This window comes from Coregonus lavaretus (genome assembly GCF_964263955.1).
Source record: "Coregonus lavaretus genome assembly, chromosome: 16".
NCBI classification, from domain to species: domain Eukaryota; kingdom Metazoa; phylum Chordata; class Actinopteri; order Salmoniformes; family Salmonidae; genus Coregonus; species Coregonus lavaretus.
In genome coordinates, this window is record NC_140003.1 from 47,564,392 (window position 1) to 47,579,755 (window position 15,364).

General features: G+C 45.5%; 1 protein-coding gene across 1 annotated transcript; it reads right to left on the reverse strand.

Moving 5' to 3' along the window:
* Positions 1 to 585: 585 nt before the first annotated feature.
* LOC311143667 (solute carrier family 23 member 3-like) lies at positions 586 to 13,209 on the reverse strand. The gene is made up of 9 exons (XM_084179538.1): positions 12,853 to 13,209; positions 9,457 to 9,638; positions 8,872 to 8,971; positions 8,176 to 8,359; positions 7,559 to 7,812; positions 6,366 to 6,471; positions 5,935 to 6,102; positions 5,510 to 5,605; positions 586 to 1,509 (listed from the first exon to the last, which is right to left on the reverse strand). The coding sequence occupies exons 1-9, from the start codon at positions 12,979 to 12,981 to the stop codon at positions 1,268 to 1,270; spliced, it is 1,461 nt and encodes a 486-aa protein (XP_084035664.1). The 5' UTR covers positions 12,982 to 13,209; the 3' UTR covers positions 586 to 1,267.
* Between the last annotated feature and the right edge of the window lie 2,155 nt (positions 13,210 to 15,364).

A 15,364-nucleotide genomic window follows, 5' to 3' on the forward strand; every position in this document is an offset into this window, starting at 1 on the left:
CCAACTGAACTACGCCATGCTCTACCAACTGAACTACATCCCTGCCGGCAATTCCCTCCCCTAACCTGGACGACGCTGGGCCAATTGTGCGCCGCCCCATGGGTCTCCTGGTCGCGGCCGGCTGCGACAGAGCCTGGATTCGAACCAGGACCTCTAGTGGCACAGCTAGCACTGCGATTCAGTGCCTTAGACCACTGCGCCACTCAGGAGATAATTCAATAATTTACTAATTCGTATTTTCCTGATGAGCGTGGACTCTAGCTTTTTGTTATCCAAATTGAATATTCGAGCCCTTTGAGAAATCCTAATTCAGTACACAAATGACATGAGCCTGTCACTACAAACTGCCATCTGCCAAATCCCCTTCACTGTGTCCGGAATGATTTATTTGTCCGAAAATAATGTTCATAGCAAGGGTGCTGGAGAAGCTGCGGAACCCTTTGATCAATTGAAAGATTATACCAGTTGAGCAGACATGGATTTAGGATTTCCACACATGGGGAACACGTTTTTGCAGGGTATTAATATATATATATATATATATATATATATATATATATATATATATATATATATATATATATATATATATATATATATATTAGTACAATCTGTGTCTCTTCAGTGGCCTGGACTATTGTTTGCGTTCAAGTCCAGATTGTTTTTGTCTCAGTTGTCAGTCAGAGTAGCCACTCATGTCAGTCATGTGTGTGGTTTAAAAATATATTACAATATCTTCTATTGTGTAAATGACGTAGAATTGCATGAAATAGCGTTTATTAAAAATCTAAAAAAAAGTATTAATACCCTGCAAAAACGTGTTCCCCATGTGTGGAAATGCTAAAAACATGTCTGCTCAGCTGGTTGCCAATACGCAAATGCCATTATAGATTCATGCAATTATTTTTTTATAAAGGGCACCCCCAACTCAAAACATCTTCCTACAGCTATGCCAATGCTCCACCAATACAAACCCACTATCATACATTTTTCCTACAGCTATGCCAATGCTCCATCAATACAAACCCACTATCATACAAGCAAACTCTGTTCAGGTCACTAACTATGTAGACATACATTACATTTCATATACAGTATGTCATATACATTATTATACGTTTGTATACGTCATTGGCTAATACCATATTATGCCTATTGTCCACCGTCCTTTACCATACAGTATATATTATCATGCCCCAGCCACAATTGTATCAATACCACACAACTTTAAACTGTAAAATGTGACCTACTATACTCCAATATGACCCTAAAGTATGTCTCCATCATCTGCGATCCTACAGGCAGAGAAAGGGGCCGCCCTGAATCCAGGTAAGCGCCACAGTCTTCTCAGGAGGTAAGGGGACTCATAAACTAACGCCACTTCCTGGTGATACTTCCTGGTGATACTTCCTGGTGATACTTCCTGGTGATGCCCTGGGTCGCTGTTGACTGATGCGCATCCTCTCTTCTGCATCTCAGCTGAGTCAAGTCCCCTCTCTGATGGAGACCCTGAGAGAAGAACATAGACATAGATGTTATTACACTGAGGCCTAGTGTTTGTTCCCAAAATATCATTAATGAATCATGATCAGGTGCTATATGAGTTAATGAATCATGATAAGGTGCTATATGAGTTAATGAATCATGATCAGGTGCTATATGAGTTGATGAATCATGATCAGGTGCTATATGAGTTAATGAATCATGATCAGGTGCTATATGAGTTAATGAATCATGATCAGGTGCTATATGAGTTAATGAATCATGATCAAATCAAATGAAATTGTATTTGTCACATGCGCCGAATACAACAGGTGTAGACCTTACAGTGAAATGCTTACTTGCAAGCCTTTAACCAACAATGCAGTTTTAAGAAAGAATAAAAGAAAAATAAATAAATATATATATATATATATATATATATATATATATATATATATATATATAATGAAAATACAATTTAAAATAATACAAAATAAAAGTAACAAATAATTAAAGAGCAGCAGTAAAATAACAATAGCGAGGCTATAAACAGGGGGGTACCGGTACCGAGTCAATGTGCTGGGGCACCGGTTAGTCGAGGTAATTGGGGTAATATGTACATGTAGGTAGAGTTAAAGTGACTATGCATAAATAATAAACAGAGAGTAGCAGCAGCGTAAAAGAGGGGTGGGGGGGCAATGCAAATAATCCGGGTAGCCATTTGATTAGATGTTCAGGAGTCTTATGGCTTGGGGGTAGAAGCTGTTTAGAAGCCTCTTGGACCTAGACTTGGCGTTCCGGTACCGCTTGCTGTGCGGTAGCAGAGAAAACAGTCTATGACTAGGGTGGCTGGAGTCTTTGACAATTTTTAGGGCCTTCCTCTGACACCGCCTTGTATAGAGGTCCTGGATGGCAGAGAGCTTGGCCCCAGTGATGTACTGGGCCTTACGCACTACCCTCTGTAGTGCCTTGCGGTCGGAGGCCGAGCAGTTGCCATACCAGGCAGTGATGCAACCAGTCAGGATGCTCTCGATGGTGCAGCTGTATAACCTTTTGAGGATCTGAGGACCCATGCCAAATCTTTTCAGTCTCCTGAGCGGGAATAGGCTTTGTCGTGCCCTCTTCACGACTGTCTTGGTGTGTTTGGACCATGATAGTTTGTTGGTGAAGTGGACACCAAGGAACTTGAAGCTCTCAACCTGCTCCACTACAGCCCCGTCGATGAGAATTGGGGCGTGCTCGGTGTTCTTCTTTTTCCTGTAGTCCACAATCATCTCCTTTGTCTTGATCACGTTGAGGGAGAGGTTGTTGTCCTGGCACCACACGGCCAGGTCTCTGACCTCCTCCGTATAGGCTGTCTCGTCGTTGTCGGTGAGCAGTTATGAGTGAACAGGGAGTACAGGAGGGGACTAAGCACACACCCCTGAGGGGCCCCCGTGTTGAGGATCAGCGTGGCAGATGTGTTGTTACCTACCCTTACCACCTGGGGGCGGCCCGTCAGGAAGTCCAGGATCCAGTTGCAGAGGGAGGTGTTTAGTCCCAGGGTCCTTAGCTTAGTGATGAGCTTTGAGGGCACTATGGTGTTGAACGCTGAGCTGTAGTCAATTAATAGCATTCTCACATAGGTGTTCCTTTTGTCCAGGTGTGAAAGGGCAGTGTGGAGCGCAATAGAGATTGCATCATCTGTGGATCTGTTGGGGCTATATGCAAATTGGAGTGGGTCTAGGGTTTCTGGGATAATGGTGTTGATGTGAGCCATGACCAGCCTTTCAAAGCACTTCATGGCTACAGACGTGAGTGCTACGGGTCGGTAGTCATTTAGGCAGGTTACCTTCGTGTTCTTCGGCACAGGGACTATGGTGGTCTGCTTGAAACATGTTGGTATTACAGACTCAGACAGGGAGAGGTTGAAAATGTCAGTGAAGACACTTGCCAGTTGGTCAGCGCATGATCTGAGTACACGTCCTGGTAATCCATCTGGCCCTACGGCCTTGTGAATGTTGACCTGTTTAAAGGTCTTACTCATATTGGCTACGGAGAGTGTGATCACATAGTCATCCGGAACAGCTGGTGCCCTCATGCATGTTTCAGTGTTACTTGCCTCGTACAGTCACTGTGGGGACGACGTCATCGATGCACTTATTGATGAAGCCAGTGACTGATGTGGTGTACTCCTCAATGCCATCGGAAGAATCCCGGAACATGTTCCAGTCTGTGCTAGCAAAACAGTTCTGTAGCTTAGCACCTGCTTCATCTGACCACTTTTATATTGACCGAGTCACTGGTGCTTCCTGCTTTAGTTTTTGCTTGTAAGCAGGAATCAGGAGGACAGATTTATGGTCAGATTTGCCAAATGGAGGGCGAGGGAGAGCTTTGTATGCGTCTCTGTGTGTGGAGTAAAGGTGGTCTAGAGTTTTTTTTCCCTCTGGTTGCACATTTAACACGCTGATAGAAATTAGGTAAAACGTATTTAAGTTTCCCTGCATTAAAGTCCCCGGCCACTAGGAGCACCGCCTCTGGATGAGCGTTTTCCTGTTTGCTTGTGGCCTTATACAGCTCATTAAGTGTGGTCTTAGTGCCAGCATCGGTTTGTGGTGGTAAATAGACCGCTACGAAGAATACAGATTAAAACTCTCTCTGTAGATAGTGTGGTCTACAGCTTATCATGAGATACACTACCTCAGGCGAGCAAAACCTAGAGACTTCCTTAGATATCGTGCACCAGCTGTTGTTTACAAATATACATAGACCGCCACCCCTTGTCTTACCAGAGGCTGCTGTTCTATTTACATTTACATTTTAGTCATTTAGCAGACGCTCTTATCCAGAGCGACTTACAGTTAGTGAATACATATTTTTTTATACTGGCCCCCCGTGGGAAACGAACCCACAACCCTGGCGTTGCAAACGCCATGCTCTATCAACTGAGCTACATCCCTGCCGGCCATTCCCTCCCCTACCCTGGACGACGCTGGGCCAATTGTGCGCCGCCCATGAGTCTCCCGGTCACGGCCGGCTGCGACAGAGCCTGGATTCGAACCAGGATCTCTAGTGGCACAGCTATCACTGCGATGCAGTGCCTTAGACCACTGCGCCACTCAGGAGCCCTGATACAGTGTTTAACCAGCCAGCTGTATGTTATTCATGTCTTCGTTCAGCCACGACTCGGTGACACATTAGATATTACAGTTTTGAATGTCCCGTTGGCAGGATAACCTTATAACCATGCCTGTAGTTCGTCCACTTTATTATCAAGCGATTGTAAATTGGCAATAGATTGTCGATGGCAAAGGCAGATTAGCCACTCGTCGCCAGCTCCTTACCAAGCACCCCGATCTCCTTCCACGATATCTCCTTTTCTTTCTACTGCGAATGACGGGGATGAGGGCCCTGTCGGGGGTCTGGAGCAAATCCATCTCGTCCAACTCATTAAATAACAATTATTCGTCCAGTTCAAGGTGAGTAATAGCTGTTCTGATGTCCAGAAGCTCTTTTCGGTCATAAGAGACGATAGCAGCAACATTATGTACAAAATAAGTTACAAACAATGTGAAAAAATAGCATGGTTGGTTAAGAGTCCATAAAACGGCAGCCATCCCCTCCGGCGCCATAATTTGTGATCAGGTGCTATATGAGTTGATGAATCATGATCAGGTGCTATATGAGTTAATGAATCATGATCAGGTGCTATATGAGTTGATGAATCATGATCAGGTGCTATATGAGTTAATGAATCATGATCGGGTGCTATATGAGTTGATGAATCATGATCAGGTGCTATATGAGTTGATGAATCATGATCAGGTGCTATATGAGTTGATGAATCATGATCAGGTGCTATATGAGTTGATGAATCATGCATCTGATATTTTAGTGCACTTTAAATAATTACTTATAGCCATATAAATAATGACTAGAACGGTCCACATTGACTGGAATGGGAATACATGTTCTAGTTATTATATTACTATGCTTATTTCATCAACAACTTTTATAATGTGGAAATAGATAGTACAATGTGCTTTACCTGATACTGTATTGTCCAATAGGAAAGCCAGGATGCCCACCAGGAGTACAGGCGAGGTCAGAAGAGACTGGAGAAGGACATCAACACTGACCATACCTGCACAGGTATACACACACGATTAGGATATGGGCAAGACACGCATTTAGCCACATTGCTCCCTTTTGACTGGCTGTGTAAGGCCAGAGTAGCCTGGTCCTGAATCTGCTTGTGCTTTCCATTCGGTTGACGTCACTGTCAAGCCGAGCAAGTCATCTTTGGCATGACAGTTCCACAAGGAGTTGGCAAGAGAGCAGAAACAGTCTGGCATCCAGACTGGCATCCTGGCATCCAGGCTGATGTCAGAGTAGCCTGGTCTAAAGTCTGCTTGGAGTTGACTATACGGCACAAACAGATCTGGGATCAGGCTGATATTTTAGAGAAATTACCAGTGTCAATAAAGCTGGTCTGCATGCGGAACCAGTGAGGCAGCACTAGAGACATGAAGACTGCCAAGCCGATGTTGAAGATGTTACGTCCAGAGTCGATGTGTGTGAACTGGAAGTACCTCACACCTGTAGCCACGGCAATAGTGTAGGTTACACTGAGAATAGCACCTGAACAGGAATGGAGAGAGAGAAGGAGAAATGGATAATCTTTTATCAGTTAATCTATCGTCATGTCCTCTCTCCTCGCGTTCTTCCTCAATAAGGATAAGAGGAGAGGAACGTCAGACCTTATCTTCCAAGGTGAGGAGAGAGGATGTGAGGAATCGACAAAAGACAAATTGAGAAAGAGTCACTCAACAGAAAAAGAACAGGCAGACTTGCAGACAGACACGCAGGACGAAGACAGACAGAGGACGGATAATGAAACTAACCGTAGATGGCCAAGGGAACAGAGGTGATGAGCTGTGTCAGTCGAGGCGACACTCCTAGGGCCAGCCCCAAGATGGCTGTCAGTTGCACTGTCCACCTGGACCCAGACTGGAGCAGGGAACAGAGTCAAAACATACTGTCCACCTGGACCCAGACTGGAGCAGGGGAAAGAGTCAAAACATACTGTCCACCTGGACCCAGACTGGAGCAGGGGACAGAGTCAAAACATACTGTCCACCTGGACCCAGACTGTAGCAGGGGACAGAGTCAAAACATACTGTCCACCTGGACCCAGACTGGAGCAGGGGACAGAGTCAAAACATACTGTCCACCTGGACCCAGACTGGAGCAGGGGAAAGAGTCAAAACATACTGTCCACCTGGACCCAGACTGGAGCTGGGGAAATAGTCAAAACATACTGTCCACCTGGACCCAGACTGGAGCAGGGGACAGAGTCAAAACATACTGTCCACCTGGACCCAGACTGGAGCAGGGGACAGAGTCAAAACATACTGTCCACCTGGACCCAGACTGGAGCAGGGGACAGAGTCAAAACATACTGTCCACCTGGACCCAGACTGGAGCAGGGGACAGAGTCAAAACATACTGTCCACCTGGACCCAGACTGGAGCAGGGGACAGAGTCAAAACATACTGTCCACCTGGACCCAGACTGGAGCAGGGGACAGAGTCAAAACATACTGTCCACCTGGACCCAGACTGGAGCAGGGGACAGAGTCAAAACATACTGTCCACCTGGACCCAGACTGGAGCAGGGGACAGAGTCAAAACATACTGTCCACCTGGACCCAGACTAGAGCAGGGGACAGAGTCAAAACATAGACACTTTCTGCCTGGACCCAGACTAGAAGGAGAGAGAGGAGCAGGGGTCAAACATAAACACTGTATGCAGAGTGGGAAATCAGCACTCACAACGTGTCTCAGAATAGGACTGTTGATCTAGGATCAGTTTTGACTTTTAAACCATATTGAATAAGAGGCGGGGACCTGATCGTAGACCAGCACTCCTATTCTGAGACGCTTCGTGAATATGGGCCCTGGTCTCAGATACTTGTTTTCCGGATCCAAATTAAGCAGCTAGTCAAGGACTAGTCTTGAGCTGTGTCTGGAAATCTGACCCTAAGGGCTAAAGAGAAGGCTTCTAAATGATGTTGACATTACACCATCATCGGTACCTGGCTGAGTCCCAGAGTACAGGCGTTGGGGACACTGCAGCTGAGCCCCAATGGCGCCCCCATCAGGCCAGCGACCACACTACCCAGCCCCTGGGCCCCCAGGCCCCTGTTACAGGCTGCAGCGGGGGGTGGAGGGGCCCCGAGGAGCCGGGCCGTTAGCAGGTACATCCCTACTGAACTGACAGAGGAGGAGAGGGCCGCAACGACACCGGCCGCCATGCCTCGAACTGACAGCAGGGGGAGCCCTGTCTCTGCTGCACAGACACAGACACAGACACAGACACAGACACAGACACAGACACAGACACAGACACAGACACAGACACAGACACAGACACAGACACACAGACACAGACACAGACACAGACACAGACACAGACACAGACACAGACACACACACACACACACACACACACACACACACACACACACACACACAGTATATATGGAGCGATCATACATTTATATTCACAACATAACATTCAAAATATTTATATATTTGATTGATGACACAGACGGAGACTGAATGTACTAGACAGTCTCTTGGTTATTAGCTTTATAAACTGTCACTAGAGACTATAGCACAGGCATTGTTAGTGTTAATGAACTCTGCTGACCTGCCATAGGGGGGCTGAGCCACGGCACAGTGAAGGAGGTGTGATCTGATGATGAAGGTACAGAAAGGGAAGTGTTGCTCGTCTTCAGTACTGGCAGCAGCTCGGAGACAGAGTGCAGATGAACCCCCCCGAAACTCTCCAATACTGCGCACAGAGCCCAAACACTCAGCAGGGGCAGCAGCACCTGGAGAAATATAGAGGTCAGTTCCACATCTAGAGTAATGTGCTGTGATGTTCTGGCTAAGGGAAGAAAATAGTGATGTTCTGGCTAAGGGAAGAAAATAGTGATGTTCTGGCTAAGGGAAGAAAAGAGTGATGTTCTGGCTAAGGGAAGAAAATAGTGATGTTCTGGCTAAGGGAATAAAATAGTGATGTTCTGGCTAAGGGAATAAAATAGTGATGTTCTGGCTAAGGGAAGAAAAGAGTGATGTTCTGGCTAAGGGAATACAAGAGTGATGTTCTGGCTAAGGGAATAAAAGAGTGATGTTCTGGCTAAGGGAATAAAAGAGTGATGTTCTGGCTAAGGGAATAAAATAGTGATGTTCTGGCTAAGGGAAGAAAAGAGTGATGTTCTGGCTAAGGGAATAAAAGAGTGATGTTCTGGCTAAGGGAATAAAAGAAAGGGATTCTCTCAAAAGTTGAAAGTGTGTGTCAGAAGGGTACAATCAATCAATCAACCAATAAGGAGAGACTCACAGAGAGCATCCTGCAGACAGGTAGCTGAGGCATGCTGAGGCATGCTGGGAGCATGTAGGAGTGTAGATGTTGGGACAGGAACACTAGGAGGATGACTGTCCTACACAGAGAAACATTACAGCGTTAGTCCTAATAGTCTATCAATCCAAATATACAGTTCAGGTATTCATAAAAGTTCACAAAAATATGACTGAATGCATGATGCATTTGACAAATGTGAATACAGAGAGTTTGACAAAGTAAGGCGAAAACAGAGGACGGACAGACTGACGGACAAACGGACAGACATATAGACACACAAACAAACAGACAGAGACGGACAGACAGACAGACAGACAGGCAGGCAGGCAGACAGACAGACAGACAGACAGACAGACAGACAGACAGACAGACAGACAGACAGACAGACAGACAGACAGACAGACAGACAGACAGACAGACAGACAGACAGACAGACAGACAGACAGACAGACAGACAGACAGACAGACAGACAGACAGACAGACAGACAGACAGACAGACAGACAGACAGACAGACAGACAGAAGGGCGGATGGACGGACGGCGTGATACACAGAGAAACGTACAATGCAGCGATGGCCCAGTGGTCTGAGCAGAGCAGAGCAGCCTCTCTGTAGATGGAGAAGCCAAGTAGACACAATAGAGGGGCTATGACCAGCGGACCGCAGTGTCTCAGAACCACACCACTCAGACCTGTCACGCCCAGAACCAGCTGGACCATGCCCACCATCACAGTCATACCCTGGAGCTACACAGGAACACACAGAGAGAGATTAGATATAGCCCAGCATTAGACTAGAACAGAGGGAGAGATTAGATATGGCCCAGCATTAGACTAGAGAGGGAGAGATTAGATATGGCCCAGCATTAGACTAGAGAGGGAGAGATTAGATATGGCCCAGCATTAGACTAGAACAGAGCGAGAGATTAGATATGGCCCAGCATTAGACTAGAGAGGGAGAGATTAGATATGGCCCAGCATTAGAATGGAACAGAGGGAGATATTAGATATGGCCCAGCATTAGACTAGAACAGAGGGAGAGATTAGATATGGCCCAGCATTAGACTAGAACAGAGGGAGAGATTAGATATGGCCCAGCATTAGACTAGAACAGAGGGAGAGAGTAGATATGGCCCAGCATTAGAATAGAACAGAGGGAGATATTAGATATGGCCCAGCATTAGACTAGAGAGGGAGAGATTAGATATGGCCCAGCATTAGACTAGAACAGAGGGAGATATTAGATATGGCCCAGCATTAGAATAGAGAGGGAGAGATTAGATATGGCCCAGCATTAGACTAGAACAGAGGGAGATATTAGATATGGCCCAGCATTGGAAGAGAACAGAGGGAGATTTACAAACATTTCTGAAAATGGATATATAGCGTTTTGGAATTAAACTCATCATATGTTAACGTCTATATCAGCCATCACCAGCTTTCAGCCCCTCCTAAAGACCCACCTCTCAAACACACACACACACACACACACACACACACACACACACACACACACACACACACACACACACACGCACACATATACAGTGAGGGAAAAAAGTATTTGATCCCCTGCTGATTTTGTACGTTTGCCCACTGACAAAGACATGATCAGTCTATAATTTTAATGGTAGGTTTATTTGAACAGTGAGAGACAGAATAAGAACAAAAAAATCAAGAAGAACGCATATCAAAAATGTTATAAATTGATTTGCATTTTAATGAGGGAAATAAGTATTTGACCCCTCTGCAAAACATGACTTAGTACTTGGTGGCAAAACCCTTGTTGGCAATCACAGAGGTCAGACGTTTCTTGTAGTTGGCCACCAGGTTTGCACACATCTCAGGAGGGATTTTGTCCCACTCCTCTTTGCAGATCTTCTCCAACTCATTAAGGTTTCGAGGCTGACGTTTGGCAACTCGAACCTTCAGCTCCCTCCACAGATTTTCTATGGGATTAAGGTCTGGAGACTGGCTAGGCCACTCCAGGACCTTAATGTGCTTCTTCTTGAGCCACTCCTTTGTTGCCTTGGCCGTGTTTTGGGTCATTGTCATGCTGGAATACCCATCCACGACCCATTTTCAATGCCCTGGCTGGGGAAGGAGGTTCTCACCCAAGATTTGACGGTACATGGCCAAGTCCATCGTCCCTTTGATGCGGTGAAGTTGTCCTGTCCCCTTAGCAGAAAAACACCCCCAAAGCATAATGTTTCCACCTCCATGTTTGACGGTGGGGATGGTGTTCTTGGGGTCATAGGCAGCATTCCTCCTCCTCCAAACACGGCGAGTTGAGTTGATGCCAAAGAGCTCGATTTTGGTCTCATCTGACCACAACACTTTCACCCAGTTCTCCTCTGAATCATTCAGATGTTCATTGGCAAACTTCAGACGGCCCTGTATATGTGCTTTCTTGAGCAGGGGGACCTTGCAGGCGCTGCAGGATTTCAGTCCTTCACGGCGTAGTGTGTTACCAATTGTTTTCTTGGTGACTATGGTCCCAGCTGCCTAGAGATCATTGACAAGATCCTCCCGTGTAGTTCTGGGCTGATTCCTCACCGTTCTCATGATCATTGCAACTCCACGAGGTGAGATCTTGCATGGAGCCCCAGGCTGAGGGAGATTGACAGTTATTTTGTGTTTCTTCCATTTGCGAATAATCGCACCAACTGTTGTCACCTTCTCACCAAGCTGCTTGGCGATGGTCTTGTAGCCCATTCCAGCCTTGTGTAGGTCTACAATCTTGTCCCTGACATCCTTGGAGAGCTCTTTGGTCTTGGCCATGGTGGAGAGTTTGGAATCTGATTGATTGATTGCTTCTGTGGACAGGTGTCTTTTATACAGTTAACAAGCTGAGATTAGGAGCACTCCCTTTAAGAGTGTGCTCCTAATCTCAGCTCGTTACCTGTATAAAAGACACCTGGGAGCCAGAAATCTTTCTGATTGAGAGGGGGTCAAATACTTATTTCCCTCATTAAAATGCAAATCAATTTATAACATTTCTGACAAGCGTTTTTCTGGATTTTTTTGTTGTTATTCTGTCTCTCACTCTTCAAATAAACCTACCATTCAAATTATAGACTGATCATGTCTTTGTCAGTGGGCAAACGTACAAAATCAGCAGGGGATCAAATACTTTTTTGAAGAAAACAATTGGTAACACACTACGCCGTGAAGGACTGAAATCCTGCAGCGCCAGCAAGGTCCCCCCTGCTCAATAAAGCACATAAACAGGCCGGTCTGAAGTTTGCCAATGAACATCTGAATGATTCAGAGGAGAACTGGGTGAACGTGTTGTGGTCAGATGAGACCAAAATCGAGCTCTTTGGCATCAACTCAACTCGCCGTGTTTGGAGGAGGAGGAATGCTGCCTATGACCCCAAGAACACCATCCCCACCGTCAAACATGGAGGTGGAAACATTATGCTTTGGGGGTGCATTTTGGTAGGTAGGCACCAAGAGAAAGCCAGTGGTAGGTATGCACCAAGAAAAAGCCAGTGGTAGGTAGGCACCAAGAGAAAGCCAGTGGTAGGTAGGCACCAAGAGAAAGCCAGTGGTAGGTAGGCACCAAGAGAAAGCCAGTGGTAGGTAGGCACCAAGAGAAAGCCAGTGGTAGGTAGGCACCAAGAGAAAGCCAGTGGTAGGTAGGCACCAAGAGAAAGCCAGTGGTAGGTAGGCACCAAGAGAAAGCCAGTGGTAGGTAGGCACCAAGAGAAAGCCAGTGGTAGGTAGGCTACAACTGAGATTAAAACAACAACCTGCATGTGGTCTGTGGTCAATGCATGTTTCTCCGTACTGGTTTATGGTTGAACTGTTTCAAGAGTAAGTACACATTTAATATATACTAAAATCTATGCCATAAAGCACACATCTTTATCCAAAGCAACTTCCCGTCATGCGTACATATATTCAACTTAACTACAACAGTGGCTTTGCCACTTAGCTGATTCACAAAGGGGCTTACCTGTAGCGCCAGCAGCAGGTTGATAAGGCAGGATGGATGTTGATTCACACCTGAGATATCTGTTCTGCTGATGCTTCTGGTCCCTTCAGGAAGCTCTGGGTCAAAATGCTGACATGCATCCATTATCATATACTGCTGTTGTCTTCTTGTCAAAACTCTTCACATGAATACAGATTTCTTTCTCTCTCTCACTCACTTTTCTTCTCTCTCTCTCTCTCTCTCTCTCTCTCTCTCCCTCTCTCTCCTTCTCTGTCTCTCTCTCTCTCCTTCTCTCTCTCTCCCTTTCTCCCTCTCTCCTTCTCTCTCTCTCTTGCTCTCGGTCTTCAACTCCTTCGCTGCAAACCCCCTACAACAACAGTGGATCAGCTGAAATGTCTTGCTCTCCTCTCTCTGCCCTAGGTGAACTTTGATCCAGTACAGTTAAAGAGTCGGTAGTTTGTCATTAATCATTATCTTCACATACCAAAACAATGAGTGGGGTGAGCTACAATGCCTGATGGATTGATTTTAAAGTCCTGACTTAACATGTCTATAAGATTATATTATCTTGGAACCCAGAACCAAATCTTTGAGCCAAATTGCCACACTGACAAAGCTAGTCTGTCGCAAAAGACTACAGGTTATAAAAACACAAGCTGTTTTGAAAGAAAATTTTACTTTGACGACGATAGTAGGGAACACATGGACTGGAACAACAACATCTATGAACCACAGTGCAAAGAAAAATAGAGACCCGAATTGAGCGTCTTAATTCCAGTTTATTAGCAGTTAGGAACAAGAAATAACATAATTATTCCCCAATAGCTTGAGGAGGAACAAGGTCTTTCTCACCCTAACGCGTTCAACAAAGAGGATTGCTACTGAATACACACATGGAATTATTTTGGCATGCTCCTTGACAAGTTTACACACGTACACAGATATGAATATGTTTATATAATAATATGTATCTCCATTGTCACAGCTTTGTAAATACATAACATACATGACAAACGCACAATAATAATAAATATGACTGATCAGGGGCGGTCTCTCCCGAGTCCCTAACCAATCACAATGGCTCCTGTAAAACGGTCTTATCCAATCACCACACATGAGAACGTGACATCGATGACAGGCCACCAATAAAGTGGGAGGGACTTCTGAGGAGGGACAAAAGCACTCTGTATGAAGACGACACACACACACACACACACACACACACACACACACACACACACACACACACACACACACACACACACACACACACACACACACAAACACACACACACACACACACACTCACACATATACTCACACACACACACACACACTCACACACACTCACACATATACAGCATCATTTCAGCAGGTCAGATGAAAATCTCTCTGGGATATCACGTCAGTTTCAATGGAAAACCAGATGCCAGAAGTCTCACTGAACTGGGGCATGTCATGGGGATACACCAATTGCTCTATAATATTATTTTCATTTCTGAGTCCACAATTTCTATTTCGATATCTTCCAGGATCATTGCTTGACACCATACAAAAATAAAGAATAAGTTATATTTTGAACCATAAAGCTCACCTTTAAAACTATAGAATGATGGCAACCGCAGAAGGGTCTGAGTTACTTAACGTCTTTCACAAGGAGAAACATAAGACACATTTCTCAAAATAAACTGCATATCCCTCAGTATACATACACTTGGATTTATATGATTACACCTTCAGGAACCAAAACACAACCATATCTAGTGTCCTTTCACAGATAGTCTGCTTCCTTAATATCTTAAGGTAGGATGCAGGAATGTAGAGTTAAGTTAGTAACGTTAGCTTCAGGGTGACTATTACATACAGTATAGAACAGGGCGAGGGTTAGTTAGACTTTTCGAGCAGAATCATCACAACACCTGGCAACCCGGAATCATCACAAAACCTGGCAACCTTGACACAAACACACTTTAGTGGGTGAGGGGGTTGGGGAGAAACCCAACGAGCTCTTAGGGCTGGTATCATGGTAGCGTGGTCTAGGGACTCTTTAAATATAGCATTTAAGGAAAATACATATGCAAACCAGTTTAAAGGTTTTCGGGCTATCTGTACTGAAGGCAAGTTGTTTCCTTGGCATCCGACCGCAAGGCGCTACAGAGGGTGGTGCGTACGGCCCAAGCTTCCTGCCATCCAGGACCTCTATACCAGGCGGTGTCAGAGGAAGGCCCAAGCTTCCTGCCATCCAGGACCTCTATACCAGGCGGTGTCAGAGGAAGGCCCTAAAAATTGTCAAAGACTCCAGCCACCCAAGTCACAGACTGTTCTCTCTGCTACCGCGCGGCAAGCGGTACCGGAGCACCAAGTCTGGAACCAACAGGACCCTGAACAGCTTCTACCCCCAAGTCATAAGACTGCTAAATAGTTAGTTAAATAGTTAACCAATAGCTACCCGGACTATCTGCATTGACCCTTTTTTCACTCTTTTGACTCATCACATACGCTGCTGTTACTGTTTATGATCTATTCTGTTGCC

Excerpts from the sequence above, each read along its gene's own strand:
- LOC311143667 (XM_084179538.1), bottom strand. The coding sequence starts at position 12,981 with ATGATAATGGATGCATGTCAGCATTTTGACCCAGAGCTTCCTGAAGGG. Across the intron at positions 8,972-9,456 it reads CACTGGGCCATCGCTGCATT|GACAGTCATCCTCCTAGTGT; the intron begins GTACGTTTCTCT and ends TTCTCTGTGTAG. Across the intron at positions 8,360-8,871 it reads CTGTCTGCAGGATGCTCTCT|GTGCTGCTGCCCCTGCTGAG; the intron begins GTGAGTCTCTCC and ends ATATTTCTCCAG.